This window comes from Asterias amurensis, mitochondrion, assembly GCF_032118995.1.
Source record: "Asterias amurensis mitochondrion, complete genome".
NCBI classification, from domain to species: domain Eukaryota; kingdom Metazoa; phylum Echinodermata; class Asteroidea; order Forcipulatida; family Asteriidae; genus Asterias; species Asterias amurensis.
The window spans coordinates 1-16427 of NC_006665.1; the positions used below are offsets into that span (position 1 = coordinate 1).

The following is a 16427-nucleotide window of genomic DNA, read 5'->3' on the forward strand; positions in this document are numbered from 1 at the left end:
TTATTTAATATATAATTATTTTAGTTAATAGTAGCACCAAGATACCGGCATTAACACTAAGCCAAGAATTCTAATCCTAGACAAGGCACTTAAAATTATAGTATAAGTTTTTACCTTAATAGAAGATTTTTTAGCTCTTCGCCATGAAAAAACCATCATTGAATGCTGTGGAAACAAACAGAGGACACTTTTGAAACTTATCCGAAGATAAAAAAAAAGTCTCAATAACCTTCCTACTATTAACACAACACAAGGAGCTAATAATTTTTTAGACAGAAGACACTCTAGAGCTACAAACTTTTTTAAGAATCCTGTAAGAGGAGGCAAACCTCCTAGGGACAAAATTATTAATATCAAGATTATGCCCATTATATTTTTATGGTACATCAACCGCCCTAGACAAGACAGATTAAATAATCCCGCTTCTTTATTAATTAAGAATATTCTTCTGCTTAATATAATGTAAACTAAAAACATTACGCAACTAATATACCATGAATAAGATAAAACTCTGCATATTCACCCTAAGTGACTAATAGAAGAGAAGGCCATTATCTTTCGAATTTGTGACTGGTTTAAGCCCCCTCATCCCCCAACTAGCACTGACAAACACCCTAAGACTGTGAGAATTTTTATTCTTAGGAGACTACAAACACTTACTAGGATGATAAAAGGAGCTATCTTCTGCCAAGTGGAAAGTAATAATCCCTGAAGAAAACTTAATCCTTGGATTACATCTGGAAATCAGTAGTGACACGGAAATAAGCCTAGCTTTAAGCAAAGAGCTAAAGTTAGAACTACTGACCTAAAATCTTTCAATGGACAACCAACTGACCAAGAAGAACACAACCACAGTTGAACAAGAGCAACATTAAGGACCATCGCAGCCCTAAAAGCCTGCACTAAAAAATACTTTATTGTTGACTCTACTCCTCGAGGAGTAAATTGGCCACATAATATGGGCAGTATTGAAAGAGTGTTTAACTCTAAACCCACCCAAATTGAAAATCAACTGTGACTAGAAGCTACAATAAAAACTCTTGCTATTATGTTTATTATTAAAATTAAAATAATTCTTCGATTCACAAAACTTGGAAGGAATCTAACCTTCTATAATCTAATTATCAGCTAGAGCCCCTTTCTTTAGGGATCAAGTTCTTAGCCCAACAAACCTACCGGCAACCCTTTTTTTAAAGAAAGCAAAAATCTAAACAAAATTAACAAGCTTAAAGATAAAGGAAGATACTTCTTTCAGGTCAAATACATAAGCTGATCATAACGAAATCGAGGGTAAGAAGCCCGCACCCACAAAAATAATACTACTAAACCTGCTGTCTTTAGGATTAATCTTAATATTTTGATTGGAAATACTAGCGACACAGGAGAACTCCCTCCTAAAAACAGAAGGACACTAAATAAATTCATGAAGATTATTTTGGCATATTCAGCAATAAAAAATAAGGCAAAGGGGCCTCCAGCATATTCAACATTATACCCTGACACTATTTCAGACTCTCCTTCAGTTAAATCAAAAGGTGCCCGGTTAGTTTCTGCTAAAGTAGAAATAAATCATATTGAAAACAGCGGAAAACAACAAATTCCTAATCAACAATCTTCTTGGGAATTCCTAATTAGTCTTATATTAAATCCCCCAGAGTAAATTACCACTCTTAATAGAATTAAGCCCAGCCTAATTTCATAAGAAATAGTCTGAGCTACTGCCCAGACTCCCCCCAAGAAAGAATATTTAGAGTTTGAAGACCATCCTGACCCTAACAGGGAATAAACAGATAGCCTAGATAATCCTAAAATTAAAACCAGAGATAGATTAAATTTTAAAGTTGATTGACCAACCGGGATTATTGACCACAAAAGTATTGCTAAGAAGAGAAACAACGCCGGAGAGGAATAAAATAGATAAGGAGAAGCATTTGAAGGCTTTAAAGTTTCCTTTATTAATAGCTTAAACCCATCTGCAATAGGCTGAAGTAAACCGTAAGGTCCAACAATTTTTGGCCCCTTACGAAGCTGCATATAGCCTAGTACCTTACGCTCTATTAAAGTGAGTAAAGCCACAGCTAGTAATACAGGGACAATGAAACCTACGGAGTTTAAAAACAATAGAAGTACAGACACAGTTGGAGAGAGGATTTGAACCCCTGGTAAAGAAATCTTAGGATTCTCGCATTAACGCTTTGCTACTTCAACAATTTTTTAATTACATATAAATAAATATGTTTTATTTTATCCTTGACTTTTGACAAGGCCTTTTGATTGGAAATCAAATCAATATACTGATATATTAATAAAACCTTCTGGCAAGAAAAGGAATTAAACCTTTATTTATAAATTTACAATTTAGTGCATTAACTTTCTGCCACCCTGCCTTCAAGAAACTAGTTAAACTAATAACACTGGATTGTCAGACCGGAGTAACTGGTAAACAATCCAGTGTTTCTTGAGAGATAAAGAGAGGTTTTTATCCTTCTATTTTTGAGGTATGAACCCAAAAGCTTTACATTTAGCTTACTTTACCCAAATTAAAGGCTATGGTCAAATTTTGCCTCCGCATAGCTTGTTAATCTAAGCATCTCTTTTACACAGAGAAGAAGTTTGTGAAATTCGAACTGTTTGGAAGTTTTGGCGGATAAGATGGCCGCATCTATAGATTTGCAATCTAATATGTTAATTACACTACAAAACCTTAAAGACTAAGAGAGTTTCACTCTTAATGAAAACTTTGAAGGTTTTTAGTTTGTTAACTTAAATCTCTTTTATATATAGTGAATTTAGTTTAATAGATAAAACATTTGCTTTGCAAGCAAACTTTGAAAGTTTAAGTCCTTCAATCCACAAAACTAGAGAAAGGGTTTGAACCTTTGATATGAGAACCTAAATCTCAAGCATTAACCGCTTTGCTACTCAAGCCTGAGCTGGCAAGTATTGATCTTGCTATCTTTTAGTTAACGGCCAAACGCCTTTCCACTAGGCTACAACTCAACTTAGAAAGTAGTTTAATTAGTAAAACCAAGAAATTTGAATTCTTGAACACAAGTGCAATCCTTGTCTTTCTAGGTCAGAAGAACAAGACTCAAACTTGCTTCTACAACTCCCAAAGCTATAATTTTTAGTAAACTATCTCCTGATTTTATTATATATAATAAATTATAAAACATGCAACTAAGACGCTGACTATTTTCTACTAAACATAAGGACATTGGGACTCTTTATCTAATATTTGGAGCTTGAGCTGGTATGATTGGAACTGCTATGAGAGTAATAATTCGTACTGAGCTCGCACAACCGGGATCTTTACTTCAAGATGATCAAATTTACAAAGTTATAGTAACTGCTCATGCTCTTGTAATGATATTTTTTATGGTGATGCCTATTATGATAGGAGGATTTGGTAAATGACTAATTCCTCTTATGATAGGTGCCCCAGATATGGCATTTCCCCGCATGAAAAAAATGAGATTTTGACTAATCCCCCCTTCTTTCTTACTCCTCCTAGCTTCCGCTGGAGTTGAAAGAGGAGCTGGAACTGGCTGAACGATTTATCCTCCTTTATCTAGAGGACTAGCTCATGCAGGAGGATCCGTTGATCTTGCTATCTTTTCTTTACATTTGGCAGGGGCTTCTTCTATTTTAGCCTCTATAAAATTTATTACAACAATTATCAAAATGCGAACTCCTGGTATGTCTTTTGATCGACTTCCTCTTTTTGTATGATCAGTATTTGTAACTGCTTTTCTTCTACTACTTTCTCTTCCTGTTTTAGCTGGAGCTATTACTATGCTCTTAACAGACCGAAAAGTTAATACAACTTTTTTCGACCCTGCTGGAGGAGGGGACCCCATACTTTTTCAACATTTATTCTGATTTTTTGGACACCCTGAAGTTTATATTCTTATTCTTCCTGGATTTGGAATGATCTCTCACGTGATAGCACACTACGCAGGTAAGAATGAACCTTTTGGTTATTTAGGAATGGTCTACGCAATAATCTCCATAGGGATTTTGGGATTTCTTGTATGAGCTCACCATATGTTTACTGTTGGGATGGACGTAGATACTCGGGCTTACTTTACTGCCGCTACTATGATTATAGCTGTCCCTACCGGGATTAAGGTATTTAGTTGAATGGCCACCCTACAGGGAAGAAAACTACGATGGGATACTCCTCTTCTTTGAGCACTAGGATTTGTATTTTTATTTACCATAGGAGGACTAACCGGAGTGGTTTTAGCTAATTCTTCCATTGATATAATTCTTCACGACACATACTACGTTGTTGCCCACTTTCACTACGTATTATCCATGGGGGCCGTCTTTGCAATATTTGCTGGCTTTACCCACTGGTTTCCACTATTTTCTGGAGTAAGCTTACACCCCCTATGAAGAAAGGTTCATTTTGCGGTAATGTTTATAGGCGTTAACCTTACTTTCTTCCCTCAACATTTTTTAGGTTTAGCCGGAATGCCCCGACGTTATTCCGACTACCCAGATGCTTATACCTTGTGAAATACAGTTTCTTCTATTGGTTCCACAATTTCTTTAATAGCCACCCTCATATTTTTATTTTTAATTTGGGAAGCCTTCTTACTAAGTCACACGGCCTCTCCACCCAGAGTCTCTACCTCTTCCTTAGAATGACAATACTCTTCTTTTCCCCCTTCACATCACACTTTTGAAACTCCCTCTACTGTATACTTGATTAAGTAAAAAGCTAGTTTAAGTAAAACTTTTGGTTTCGACCCAAAATATTTTGGTAATTACCCCAAAGCTTTTGTATTTCATCATATGTTCACTATCGTTATAAGAATTTTTTACATTGGTATTCTTGGAATTTTGTTAAAACGCCTTCACCTCTTGTCCATTCTCTTATGCCTTGAGCTCTTAATGGTTTCACTTTTTATAGGCTTTGTAATAATATCTGCTAAATTGGCCAACAGCCTTCTTTTATCAAAAAACCTTATTTTACTAACCTTATCTGCGTGCGAAGCTAGAGCAGGTCTATCTTTAATGGTAGCTCTCTCTCGAACCCACAAATCTGACCTTGTCTCGTCAATTAAAATATTACAACAATAAATGGCAAACTGAACCCAACTAGGACTACAAGATGCATCTTCTCCCCTTATGGAGGAGTTAATTTACTTTCACGACTATACCTTGATTATTCTTACTCTTATTACTATTCTAGTATTTTATGGATTAGCCTCACTTATAGTGTCCTCCAACACCAAACGATTTTTTTTAGAAGGCCAAACCCTTGAAACTATATGAACTGTTATACCTGCAGTTATACTAATATTTATTGCTCTCCCTTCTTTGCAACTATTATACCTGATTGATGAAGTTAATAAACCATTTTTAACTATTAAGGCCATAGGACATCAATGATATTGAAGGTATGAATATGCCGATTACCGAGACCTTGAGTTTGACTCTTATATGATTCCCACTAGTGATCTTAGGGTCGGAAATCCCCGCCTTCTAGAAGTAGATAATCGTTGACCTTACCTGCAGCAAACACCTATTGCGATATTGATTCATTCTTCTGACGTTTTACATTTCTGAACGGTTCCTTCTTTGGGAATTAAGATGGATGCCGTGCCAGGACGACTTAACCAAGTTAAATTTTTTATATCTCGATGTGGGCTATTTTATGGTCAATGCTCAGAAATATGCGGAGCAAACCACAGTTTTATGCCAATAGTAATAGAGTCCGTTAAATTTTCTTCATTCGAGAACTGAGTCTCCGGATTCCTAAAAGAATAAACTTTGATAAGCTTATAATGGCAAGCATTAAACTCTTAATTTAAATCAAAGTGATCTCACCACCCACTATCAAAGAAAAATGCCTCAGTTAGAACTAGTATCCTGATTTTTTAACTTCCCCCTGGCCTGATTTTTTTTGTTTATAGTAGTGTCTATTATTATTAAGAAAAACTTCCCATCAACTAACTATAATTCAGTTTCGGTAACTCCTAACGTATCAGCTTCAAAAAAATGACTATGAACTTAAACAGAATTTTTGGACAATTCTCCCCTGATTATTTTTTATTAGTCCCTATGACTTTAGCTTCTATGTTTATGGCTATTTCCTGACTTTTTTTTTCTAACTCAACAAAATGACTACCTACCCGAATTGGTTTCTCATTTTTAACTTTTAATCAAGCCGTAATAAAGACAATATTTCAACAAACTAATCCTAATTCGATAACTTGAGTTCCTATTATTACTTCAATATTTATTCTTTTATTTTCTGTTAAAGTGCTAGGACTGCTTCCCTATGCTTTTACTGCAACTAGTCACATATCTTTGACATACAGAATAGGAATCCCAGTATGAATGTCTGTTAACATTCTAGGCTTTTATTTATCTTTTAATGCCCGATTGAGACATTTAGTTCCTCAGGGGACTCCTAGATTTCTTATTCCTTTAATGGTAATAATTGAAACTCTTAGACTGGTTGCACAACCTATTGCTCTAGGCCTCCGATTGGCCGCCAATTTAACAGCTGGCCATCTTCTTATATATTTAATGTCGACCGCAATCTGGGTATTAATGAATAACGTTACAATAGCCAGGCTAACATTTATAATATTTGTATTACTATTTCTATTAGAAATAGGAGTAGCCTGCATCCAAGCGTATGTATTTACAGCCCTAATTCACTTTTATTTAGTACAAAATTTATAAATTATGACCCACCAGCACCCATACCACCTAGTTGACCAAAGCCCTTGACCTCTAACAGGAGCAATAAGAGCATTAATGATGACTTCTGGCCTGATTCTTTGATTTCATATTAACAACACCCTACTTTTTATTTTAGGCTCAGTGCTACTAATTTTAACAATTATAAACTGATGACGAGATATTATTCGAGAAGCAACTTTTCAAGGATTTCACACCTTATCTGTTAGAAAGGGCTTACGATATGGAATGGTTTTATTTATAACTTCTGAAGTATGCTTTTTTTTTGCATTCTTTTGAGCTTTTTTTCACAGAAGACTTGCTCCAACCGTAGAACTAGGAGTATCATGACCTCCAGCAGGGATTACTCCTATCAAACCTTTTTTAGTCCCTTTACTTAAAACGACCGTGCTTCTTTCCTCAGGAGTTACCGTAACTTGAGCCCACCACAGCATTCTTTCAGGAAATCGTACTGAAGCTATCCAAAGTCTTCTCTTAACCGTTATTTTGGGAATTTATTTTTCTATTCTTCAAGCTTGAGAATACTTTGACTCCCCCTTCACAATCGCCGACAGAGTGTACGGATCTACTTTTTTTGTGGCAAAGGGATTTCATGGACTACATGTACTCATAGGAACAGCCTTTTTAGCTGTATGCCTCGGTTATACAATTTCCATTTTTCAAAGCAGCCACCATTTTGGTTTTGAAGCCGCTTCTTGATACTGACACTTTGTAGATGTTGTCTGGCTATTCTTATACATTTGTATATACTGATGAGGATCTTAAGAGAAAAAAGGATTTGAACCTTTATCATTTTAGTTTCAAGCTAAATGTATCCCTGTCTACCATTTCTCCAACTTTATTTATATAAAACAATTATATGTATAACACAATAATCATAGTTTTTTCAATTTTGTTTGTTACTGCTATATTGGTGGTTGCCGCTCATTTTTTACCTTCACGCAACTTAGATTTGGAAAAGGCTTCTCCTTACGAGTGTGGGTTTGACCCCTTAAAATCTGCTCGGGTTCCTTTTTCTTTCCGATTTTTTTTAGTGGCCATCTTATTTCTTCTTTTTGACCTAGAGATAGCTCTCTTATTTCCCTTCCCCCAAGCTCTATTTTGTTTAAACCCCTCTTTTGTCTTGTGTATAGCAACTTTATTTTTAGTAATTTTGCTTATAGGCCTCATATTTGAATGAACCCAAGGGGGATTAGACTGAGCTGAATAAAATTTATTTTCTTAATAATGATGTATCTTTTTGTATTGTCCCTGGCGGCTATTTTTTTACCTTGACTTGTAAACAAAAAACTTTATCGAAGAGTCTCTTTAATTAGGTCTATTCTTATTTCTTTTTTTGCGATTAAAATTTTAAAACTTCATTTTTCATCCCTCTGACATAAACTTTCATTCAAATTTGCAATAGACAGTCTTTCTGCCCCCCTCATAATTTTAAGCACTTGGCTGGTTCCAATTTCTTTGCTAGCTAGAATAAGTTCTACTAATAAGTATACCCCCCGCTCTCAACGAGTCTTCATTTCCACTATTTTTTTTATACTGTTAGCTCTTTTATTAACTTTTTCAGCACTAGAACTTTCCTTATTTTTTATAGCTTTTGAATCAACCTTACTCCCTACACTAGTTTTAATAACTCGATGAGGGGCACAAAAGGAGCGATTTCAAGCTGGAGTGTACTTTATTTTTTATACTCTTGCAGGCTCCCTACCACTTTTGCTAGCAATAATATTGCTATATAACACAAGGGACTCTTTAATTTTACCCTCTATCTATCTTACTACTAACTTGTTATCATTGTCTTCTTTTTCTTTGTCAATTTGATGAGTATTTTGTTTTATTGCCTTTGTAATAAAGATGCCAATTTATGGATTTCATCTTTGATTACCTAAGGCTCACGTAGAAGCCCCCATAGCGGGGTCAATGATCCTTGCTGCCATTTTACTTAAGTTGGGGGGTTATGGTCTTATTCGGACATCTCTTGTATTTATATTCATCTCAGCTAGCCAAATATCTTTTCCTTTGATAACTTTTTGTATTTGAGGAACTTTAGTAACAAGAATTATGTGTATTCGCCAAACAGATTTAAAGGCTCTTATTGCTTACTCCTCTGTTGGACATATGAGAATGGTAGCAGCAGGGATATTTACTTTATCCCCCTGAGGAATAAAAGGGGCCACAACCTTAATGATAGCACATGGACTCATATCTTCAAGACTATTTTGCCTTGCAAATTTGCTATACGAACGAAAAAGTACCCGGACATTAGCTATAACCCGAGGATTTAAGTTAATTACACCCCTTCTTTCACTTTGGTGAATAATCACATGTGTTACTAATTTAGGGCTTCCTCCAACACCAAACTTAATAGGTGAACTTCTAATTATTAGTTCGGTCATAAGATGAAAAATAAGATCTTTTATTATTATTACTTCCGCAACAGTATTTGGGGCAATATACTCTCTCCTTATTTTTCAAAAAACAAAAAAAAGAACTTTTCCAACATTTATTTCCAAAATCCAACCCATTAAATCTTCTGAACATATTTTAATGTTTCTTCATATTTTCCCTATTATATTTATCATAATTAACCCATCTGTATTAATAATAACCTAAACCTTCCTGTTTTAGTAAAACTGACAAGGGCCCCCCCTTGCAAACTTTCTTAAAAAAAATTTATTGTTTATTTTATGATCCTCACTTTTTTTTATGAAAATCTCTTATCATGCCAATACTAGTTTTAAACAAACTAAAAAACCTTTTTTGACTAAAGTAGTTTAAATAAAACCCTAATTTGTGGTATTAAAATTATCAGTTAAAATCTGATCTATAGTCCGAAACTTATAGGTTTATTTTAGTCCTGCTAAGTCTTAAAATCTGTGGTTCAAATCCATAGAAGTTTCGATGCCCTTAAATTTACAAAAAATTATAGTTTCTATTAACTCTTCGCTTATAATAATACTTTTATCTAGAATATTTTTTTACCAAATAATCTATTTTACTTCTTCTTTCCGTAATAAGACTTTTTACAAATTTATAGGTATTAGAACAAATAAAGCATACTCTTTTATCAGAAAGAATAAAACCTTTTTTGTCTCTATTTTAAAGGCTTTAGCAGCTATATCTCTCTTTCCTTTAATACTATCAATTTCTCTAGGCTCACCAGACATAGTAATTAAACTTAGAAACTGATTTTCGATTAATTCATTTTCTTTTAATTTCGAGTTACACTATGACTTAAAGTTTAACCTATTTTTTTTTACAGCCCTAACAGTCTCTTCTTCGACTATAGAATTTTCTAATTATTATATGGAAACAGACCCCAAAAAGAATGCTTTTTTTCACCTTCTAGTGATTTTTTTACTTAATATGATTATTTTAACCCTGTCTAAAAACTTATTTTTTTTATTTATTGGTTGAGAGGGAGTTGGATTTTTATCTTTTTTACTAATAAGCTGATGGCAAACTCGAACCAATGCTAAAAAAGCCGCCCTGCAAGCCGTAATTTATAACCGAATAGGAGATATAGGCCTTTTATTATTTTTTGCCTTGGCACTTATTTCTTTTAAATCTTGGTCCCTGTCAGAGGTAAAAACAATTAAAGCAACAGAAGCTTTTAGAATTAAGCTTCTTTTAATAGGAGCTTTAATAGCAGCAGCTGGAAAGTCTGCTCAATTTGGGCTTCATCCTTGGCTTCCTGCTGCAATGGAGGGACCAACTCCAGTCTCAGCACTACTTCATAGATCCACTATGGTAGTTGCCGGAATATTTTTGCTAATCCGAATAAGCCTCTTTTATTCAGCATGTAGAACTTTTAATAGATGGTGTCTAATTCTAGGAGCAATAACCGCCATATTTGCAGCCACTACCGCTATCTCTCAACACGACATAAAGAAGATTATTGCCTATTCTACTACCAGCCAACTAGGCCTTATGATGGTTGCAATAGGCCTTAACAACCCTAGAATTGCCCTATTTCATATTTGTACTCACGCTTTTTTTAAGGCCATGTTGTTTTTATCCTCAGGGAGAATTATTCATAGCCTCAGGGATGAACAAGATCTACGAAAGATGGGAGGACTTTTTTTTATTCTTCCAAAAACTTCTGCTTGTATAATTCTGGGGAGCCTTGCATTAGCAGGGACCCCCTTCTTGGCTGGATTTTATTCCAAGGACCTAATACTAGAAACTTCTTTAACAAGACTATCTAACTTTTTTAGTATTTTCCTATCTCTAGTTGCAACTCTTCTTACTGCAGTCTACTCTCTTCGGATAATATTATTCTGCTTTGGGAGAATTCCTTCTTTTAACCCTCTGTCTCCCACGAGAGAAGAAAATAAGAACCTAATAAGATCCCTTAATCGTCTAGCAATAGGAACCATAATCTCAGGGTGAACAATATCAACCTTTGTATTATTTAATGCCCCTATTACCCTGCAACTTGTTCTAAAGTCTTTAGCATTTGGTGTTTCTGCTATTGCAGCATTTTATGCGTACTCTACAATTAAGTCACTAATGGCTTCCGTTTATCTTTCTTCTTTACTTTACAATCTAAAAAGGATTTACAACTTTACAATGGTTTTATCAAAAAATGGCCCACTTTGTAACTTCTTTTGTATCTTTTTTAGCTTCCCTCACTTAAGAACACGAAAAATAGATCAGGGTTGAAAAGAAAGCATAGGAGCTCAGGGAATAGCTTATACGTCTTCAACTATCTCCAAGACATACCAGTTGACTCAAACAGGATACATAAAGCACTACCTAACTATGTCCTCATTTATTTTTATTGCCATATTTTTTATAGTATTTTTATCATTTTAACATCTCATGCGTTGCCCATAATACCTTATGTACTATAGAGCCTTCAGAACTTTATATTCTGAGCCATATGTTATCACCAGGGCAACTATTAAAGCAATAAAAAGTATGTAACCCCCCACACCCAAGTATCATCAAACTTTTTTGTATAATTTTCCTCTTCCAATTAAATCTAGATTTCTATGCCTCATTCATCTCAGTTCAGAGAGATTAAGCACGAGATCAAAGTTTAAACTAATTCATAAAACTAATATTAGAAACAAGATTGTTACTTCCTTAATTTTCCTCACCACAGGGTATCGTTCAGCAGATAAAGCCCTAGAGTATACAAACACAACTAGCATCCCTCCGATATAAATCAATAATAATACCAAAGCCATGAAAGATAGCCCAACTAATCCACAGAGGATACATCCTGACATTGCCACGATTACAAGGCCTAAAGCTCCATAATATGGAGATAAACTATAAAACACAAGGGTTCTTCCCAGTAACATTAATATAAAGGTAAAGTAGAAAATCATTATATATAATAAATTATGACAGGACCCTTACGTAAGACCCACCCCTTATTCAAGATTATTAACGGATCTTTAATTGACCTTCCCAGACCAAGAAACCTATCAATTTGATGAAAATTTGGCTCTTTACTAGGACTATGCTTGATTGTACAAATAATTACTGGACTATTTCTGGCAATGCATTACACGTCTGACATTTCATTAGCTTTTTCATCTGTAAAACACATATGCCGGGATGTAAAATACGGGTGGCTTCTACGAAAAACTCATGCCAACACCGCATCATTTTTTTTTATGTGCTTGTATTTTCACATAGGTCGAGGCATATATTACGGATCTTATGTTAAAAAGGAGACATGAAAAGTGGGAGTTATACTTCTTCTTCTTACTATGGCCACCGCATTTGTTGGATATGTACTTCCCTGGGGACAAATGTCTTTCTGAGGAGCCACAGTAATTACTAACTTAGTATCAGCTGTCCCTTATGTAGGAACTACCATTGTTCAATGAATTTGAGGAGGATTTTCTGTGGACAAAGCTACCCTTACCCGATTTTTTGCCTTCCATTTTTTATTTCCTTTTCTAATATCGGCCTTAGCAGTGGTTCATCTCCTCTTTCTTCACCAGACGGGATCAAACAACCCAACTGGTATTGAATCTACTTTTGACAAGACACCTTTTCACACTTACTTCTCTACTAAGGACCTTACCGGATTTATCATATTATTTATTGCCTTATCTTCTATAGTATTATTATCTCCAACCCTCTTAAGAGACCCTGAAAAATTTAATCCAGCTAACCCTTTAGTAACCCCTCTCCACATCCAGCCTGAGTGATACTTCCTATTTGCATACGCAATTCTGCGCTCCATACCGAAAAAGTTAGGAGGGGTTTTAGCTTTGCTCGCTTCTATTTTGGTCTTATTTGTAGTCCCAATTCTTCACACTTCCAACAATCAAGCCAATACCTTCCGCCCAGCCTCTCAATCTTTTTTCTGAATTCTCATTTCAGTGTTTATTATCTTAACTTGGATAGGAAGACAACCCGTGGAAGAACCCTTTATTATTCTAGGCCAAATTTCCTCTATTTTGTACTTTATGCTATTTTTACTTTTTATTCCTTTAACAGCCCAAGTTGAAAAAAATTTGATTTTTTGCAAAGATAGCTTAATAGATAAAGCAAAGCACTGAAAATGCTCCAATAAAGGTTAAAGTCCTTTTCTTAGCAAAGATTTGGTCCTAGTCTTTTTATTAACTCTCTCTATAGTGATACATGCAAGCCTTTTTGGCAACACTGTGAGTAATGTCAGGATAATTATCTTTTAGAGATAGCCCTCAATAGTATCAGAATTTTACCAGAATCAACGACACTTAGACACCCACAACTGCAGTACTTGAAATTATACAATAAGCGAAAACTTGATATAGTAATAGAGAAAACATTCCGGTTAATTATGTGCCAGCCACCGCGGTTATACATAAGGTAATAGCTAATAAAACATGGTAAAAAATGTGGTAAGAACTAGTAAAAGTAAAATAAAGATGCCCTCTAGCAGTAATAAGCTAACAGAACTTAAGTTACAATGACAACAATAAAATTTTACCTTCTCTCACCCCACTAAAGCTCTGACATAAACTNGGATTAGATACCCCACTATAGGAGCTATAAAACACCACTTCACCCGAGAACTACGAGCGAAAGCTTAAAACTCAAAGGACTTGGCGGTTTTCTAATTCTTCCTGGAGGAGCTTGCTATCTAACCGATAGTCCACGTAACACCTTACCAGCTTTTGAATAAAACAGCCTGTATACCATCGTCGTCAGTTTACTTCCCGAGAAATGTAAACAAAAGGAATTAATAAACTTCTTGACGTCAGATCGAGGTGCAGCTAATAAGTTGGGGATAAGTGAGCTACAATTATAGAAATAAAGTTAAAACCTATATCTGAATAACGGACTGATAAGCCCGTTTGAAACAGGATTCAGCAGTAATGGGTAACAGAAAATACTCATGAACCAACCCCGAAGCTCTAGAATGCGCACACATCGCCCGTCACTCTCGTCACCAGAGGAGAAAAGTCGTAACAAAGTAGGCGTATTGGAAAATGCGCCTGGAATAAATTTTTGTAGTTGTGAAGCAACAATAACTTTTCATGTTATAGGTTTAGGTTGGAACCCTAACAAAAATTGCGCCTTAAAAGCTTAAGCTTAACTAAGCAGACAATCTTGTAAATTGTAAGATAAAGGTTTAAACCCTTTTTAAGGTTTTACTCTCATAGCACCAGGCTTATTAATGCAAGAAGAGAAAAGAATTCATAAAAATACATAAAGTACACAATTCTCCTCTTTTCCTCAAAAAAAGAGAAAATACTCTTGCAAAAAAAAATTAACTTAGTTACATCACTTTTCTCACCCAAAGAACTTTTCGCCCAACAAAAAGAGAGTGGGTGATAAACTTTTTATTAAAAACCTCATAGTTCCCTTATGCCCCCTTCGGGGGGGGGCAATGGTTATATAGTTAGTACACAAATATCTTTCTACCTAAGNGCTTTCTAAACCTCTCTAGCCGCCAAATAGGAAGGTTTTCTAACTTTATGTTGTCCTTTCTATGTACCAGCCTCCCAGACGGTCCCCGAGCAAGTGAAAAGGGATTAGTGACGGAGTCTTCTGTTTGCAGTATTAGTCTATTTTTTTATATCATGCCAGTTTTAAGTAAGCACAAATTTTTACATCTTATTTGTTACTATACGCTAAAATAAGATTTCTTGTAAATTTTTTTGTAAAAAGTTTCATTTTTTTTTCAACAGTTTTTTTAGTGCTTTTTTTTAAAAATTGGCACTACTTTTCTGGTCCTTTCGTACTAAGAAAAGTACAACTTTCGTGGATAGAAACTGACCTGGCTTACGNNGGTCTGAACTCAGATCACGTAAGATTTTAATGGTCGAACAGNCAAACCCTCAGAGACATGCTGCAATCTCTAGGAAATCTCGATCCAACAATCGAGGTCGCAAANNTTTTTATCAATATGAACTCTCCAAAAAAATTACGNTGTTATCTGCGGTAACTTATTCCTTTGCTCGCTATCTAGCGGATCACTTTATTTTAAAATGGTTATTTTTTATGTTTTTAGCGGAGGCTTTTTATACTCCGCGATTGCCCCAATCAAAGTTAGTATATTAAAAGGCTAAGAATAAAAAATTAGATTTTATAAAATTTTTATAAGTTTAACATTAGATTTATTATTCTTTATTACCACTAATATTTTTACTAAAGCTCGACAGGGTCTTCTCGTCCTACGAGTTTATTTCCGCTTCTTCACGAAAATATAAAATTCAACTTATAAGAAAGAGACAGCTTAACCCCAGTCTTGCCACTTCATACCAGCCTCTATTTAAGAGGCAATGATTATGCTACCTTTGCACGGTCAAGATACCGCGGCCGTTTAACTAAGTCACTGNGCANGCAGGACCCCTTATTCATTAATTTTTTTGCAAGGGGCGATGTTTTTGGTAAACAGGCGAGGTCAACATTTGCCGAGTTCCTTTTTCTTATTTGATTAAATTTAATAATCACCTGGGTTGGAAGACATTGTTTAGAAATATTATTCCTGATTATTTTTAGTTTCTTTCCTTCCAAAGTTAGGAATGGTTAATACACAACTGATTATAATACTTTACTAATTTAAGCATATTATCTTATAATTTTATAAAAGTCTTCAATAATTCCAATAAAAACTTCGAGATCTGAGCTAACCAATATTTTATATTTTTGTAAGAAAAAGAAAAGCTTTAACGCTTTTAATTTAGTTAGATGCTATTAATCCTACTTTTCTTTTATTAAATATTTTTATAAATCATGCTCTTAATTATTTATTAAGGCTTTTTCCTTCTTGACAAAATAAGCTTATCCCTACTTGTCTGAAGATGAATTTTTATAAAAAAGTGTTTTTTTCTGTAAAAGAAATTTTTATTTTATAACTTTCACCCATCAACTTAAAATTAAATTTCTTGAAGAACCAGCTATAACTTAATGCGATTAGATTTCACATCTAATATACCCTCAAAGGACACTATTGCAACAGTGTCCGTTTGTTTCTTATAAACAGAGATATTAGCTCATCAAGGTTTTCGGGGAACAAAACGCTCTTAGTAAAATCTTACTCAACCATTATACAAAAGGTACAAGAAATAAATTTTCCTTTATTTATCTTAGATTTACACTGTTATTCAATTTTCCTTTACAGTACTAATTATATAGCTCTTAACTAAAGTTCTTATTACAATACTCCTTTTTAGTTTTTTATTTCAATTTTTTGATTTTTATAAAATCTTTAACCTTTTAGCTTAAAAATTTAAGGCTAATCTTTTAAA

The 16427-nt window shown here is 34.5% G+C and overlaps 13 protein-coding genes across 13 annotated transcripts, besides 19 other annotated features; 10 read left to right on the top strand and 3 right to left on the bottom strand. All coding sequences in view use genetic code 9, as the record gives it.

The window, feature by feature from the left end:
• Nucleotides 1-24: 24 nt before the first annotated feature.
• ND2 (NADH dehydrogenase subunit 2) lies at nucleotides 25-1086 on the bottom strand. The gene has a single exon. It carries the CDS (start codon nucleotides 1084-1086, stop codon nucleotides 25-27), a length of 1062 nt encoding a protein of 353 aa, YP_187575.1.
• Nucleotides 1087-1158, top strand: a tRNA (tRNA-Ile).
• ND1 (NADH dehydrogenase subunit 1) lies at nucleotides 1159-2136 on the bottom strand. Its single transcript has one exon. The coding sequence runs from the start codon at nucleotides 2134-2136 to the stop codon at nucleotides 1159-1161; it is 978 nt and encodes a 325-aa protein (YP_187576.1).
• Nucleotides 2137-2208, bottom strand: a tRNA (tRNA-Leu).
• Nucleotides 2209-2240: 32 nt separating this feature from the next.
• Nucleotides 2241-2312, bottom strand: a tRNA (tRNA-Gly).
• A 4-nt stretch (nucleotides 2313-2316) lies between these two features.
• Nucleotides 2317-2387, bottom strand: a tRNA (tRNA-Tyr).
• A 3-nt stretch (nucleotides 2388-2390) lies between these two features.
• Nucleotides 2391-2461, top strand: a tRNA (tRNA-Asp).
• A 2-nt stretch (nucleotides 2462-2463) lies between these two features.
• Nucleotides 2464-2536, bottom strand: a tRNA (tRNA-Met).
• Nucleotides 2537-2565: 29 nt separating this feature from the next.
• Nucleotides 2566-2637, top strand: a tRNA (tRNA-Val).
• Nucleotides 2636-2704, bottom strand: a tRNA (tRNA-Cys).
• Nucleotides 2705-2783: 79 nt separating this feature from the next.
• Nucleotides 2784-2855, top strand: a tRNA (tRNA-Ala).
• Nucleotide 2856: 1 nt separating this feature from the next.
• Nucleotides 2857-2928, top strand: a tRNA (tRNA-Leu).
• Nucleotides 2929-3000, bottom strand: a tRNA (tRNA-Asn).
• Nucleotides 3001-3003: 3 nt separating this feature from the next.
• Nucleotides 3004-3075, top strand: a tRNA (tRNA-Gln).
• A 1-nt stretch (nucleotide 3076) lies between these two features.
• Nucleotides 3077-3145, bottom strand: a tRNA (tRNA-Pro).
• Nucleotides 3146-3174: 29 nt separating this feature from the next.
• COX1 (cytochrome c oxidase subunit I) lies at nucleotides 3175-4725 on the top strand. The gene has a single exon. It carries the CDS (start codon nucleotides 3175-3177, stop codon nucleotides 4723-4725), a length of 1551 nt encoding a protein of 516 aa, YP_187577.1.
• Nucleotides 4724-4793, top strand: a tRNA (tRNA-Arg).
• Nucleotides 4794-4803: 10 nt separating this feature from the next.
• ND4L (NADH dehydrogenase subunit 4L) lies at nucleotides 4804-5091 on the top strand. The gene has a single exon. The coding sequence runs from the start codon at nucleotides 4804-4806 to the stop codon at nucleotides 5089-5091; it is 288 nt and encodes a 95-aa protein (YP_187578.1).
• COX2 (cytochrome c oxidase subunit II) lies at nucleotides 5092-5781 on the top strand. Its single transcript has one exon. The coding sequence runs from the start codon at nucleotides 5092-5094 to the stop codon at nucleotides 5779-5781; it is 690 nt and encodes a 229-aa protein (YP_187579.1).
• A 79-nt stretch (nucleotides 5782-5860) lies between these two features.
• ATP8 (ATP synthase F0 subunit 8) lies at nucleotides 5861-6028 on the top strand. The gene has a single exon. The coding sequence runs from the start codon at nucleotides 5861-5863 to the stop codon at nucleotides 6026-6028; it is 168 nt and encodes a 55-aa protein (YP_187580.1).
• Nucleotides 6013-6705, top strand: ATP6 (ATP synthase F0 subunit 6). Its single transcript has one exon. It carries the CDS (start codon nucleotides 6013-6015, stop codon nucleotides 6703-6705), a length of 693 nt encoding a protein of 230 aa, YP_187581.1.
• Nucleotides 6706-6708: 3 nt separating this feature from the next.
• COX3 (cytochrome c oxidase subunit III) lies at nucleotides 6709-7488 on the top strand. The gene has a single exon. The coding sequence runs from the start codon at nucleotides 6709-6711 to the stop codon at nucleotides 7486-7488; it is 780 nt and encodes a 259-aa protein (YP_187582.1).
• Nucleotides 7487-7557, bottom strand: a tRNA (tRNA-Ser).
• Nucleotides 7558-7582: 25 nt separating this feature from the next.
• ND3 (NADH dehydrogenase subunit 3) lies at nucleotides 7583-7933 on the top strand. Its single transcript has one exon. The coding sequence runs from the start codon at nucleotides 7583-7585 to the stop codon at nucleotides 7931-7933; it is 351 nt and encodes a 116-aa protein (YP_187583.1).
• A 17-nt stretch (nucleotides 7934-7950) lies between these two features.
• ND4 (NADH dehydrogenase subunit 4) lies at nucleotides 7951-9333 on the top strand. Its single transcript has one exon. It carries the CDS (start codon nucleotides 7951-7953, stop codon nucleotides 9331-9333), a length of 1383 nt encoding a protein of 460 aa, YP_187584.1.
• A 150-nt stretch (nucleotides 9334-9483) lies between these two features.
• Nucleotides 9484-9552, top strand: a tRNA (tRNA-His).
• Nucleotides 9553-9621: 69 nt separating this feature from the next.
• On the top strand, nucleotides 9622-11538 carry ND5 (NADH dehydrogenase subunit 5). The gene has a single exon. It carries the CDS (start codon nucleotides 9622-9624, stop codon nucleotides 11536-11538), a length of 1917 nt encoding a protein of 638 aa, YP_187585.1.
• Nucleotides 11539-11570: 32 nt separating this feature from the next.
• Nucleotides 11571-12059, bottom strand: ND6 (NADH dehydrogenase subunit 6). The gene has a single exon. It carries the CDS (start codon nucleotides 12057-12059, stop codon nucleotides 11571-11573), a length of 489 nt encoding a protein of 162 aa, YP_187586.1.
• A 15-nt stretch (nucleotides 12060-12074) lies between these two features.
• CYTB (cytochrome b) lies at nucleotides 12075-13212 on the top strand. The gene has a single exon. A coding segment is annotated over exon 1 (1138 nt).
• Nucleotides 13213-13284, top strand: a tRNA (tRNA-Phe).
• An 893-nt stretch (nucleotides 13285-14177) lies between these two features.
• Nucleotides 14178-14246, top strand: a tRNA (tRNA-Glu).
• A 2-nt stretch (nucleotides 14247-14248) lies between these two features.
• Nucleotides 14249-14324, top strand: a tRNA (tRNA-Thr).
• The last annotated feature ends 2103 nt before the right edge of the window (nucleotides 14325-16427 follow it).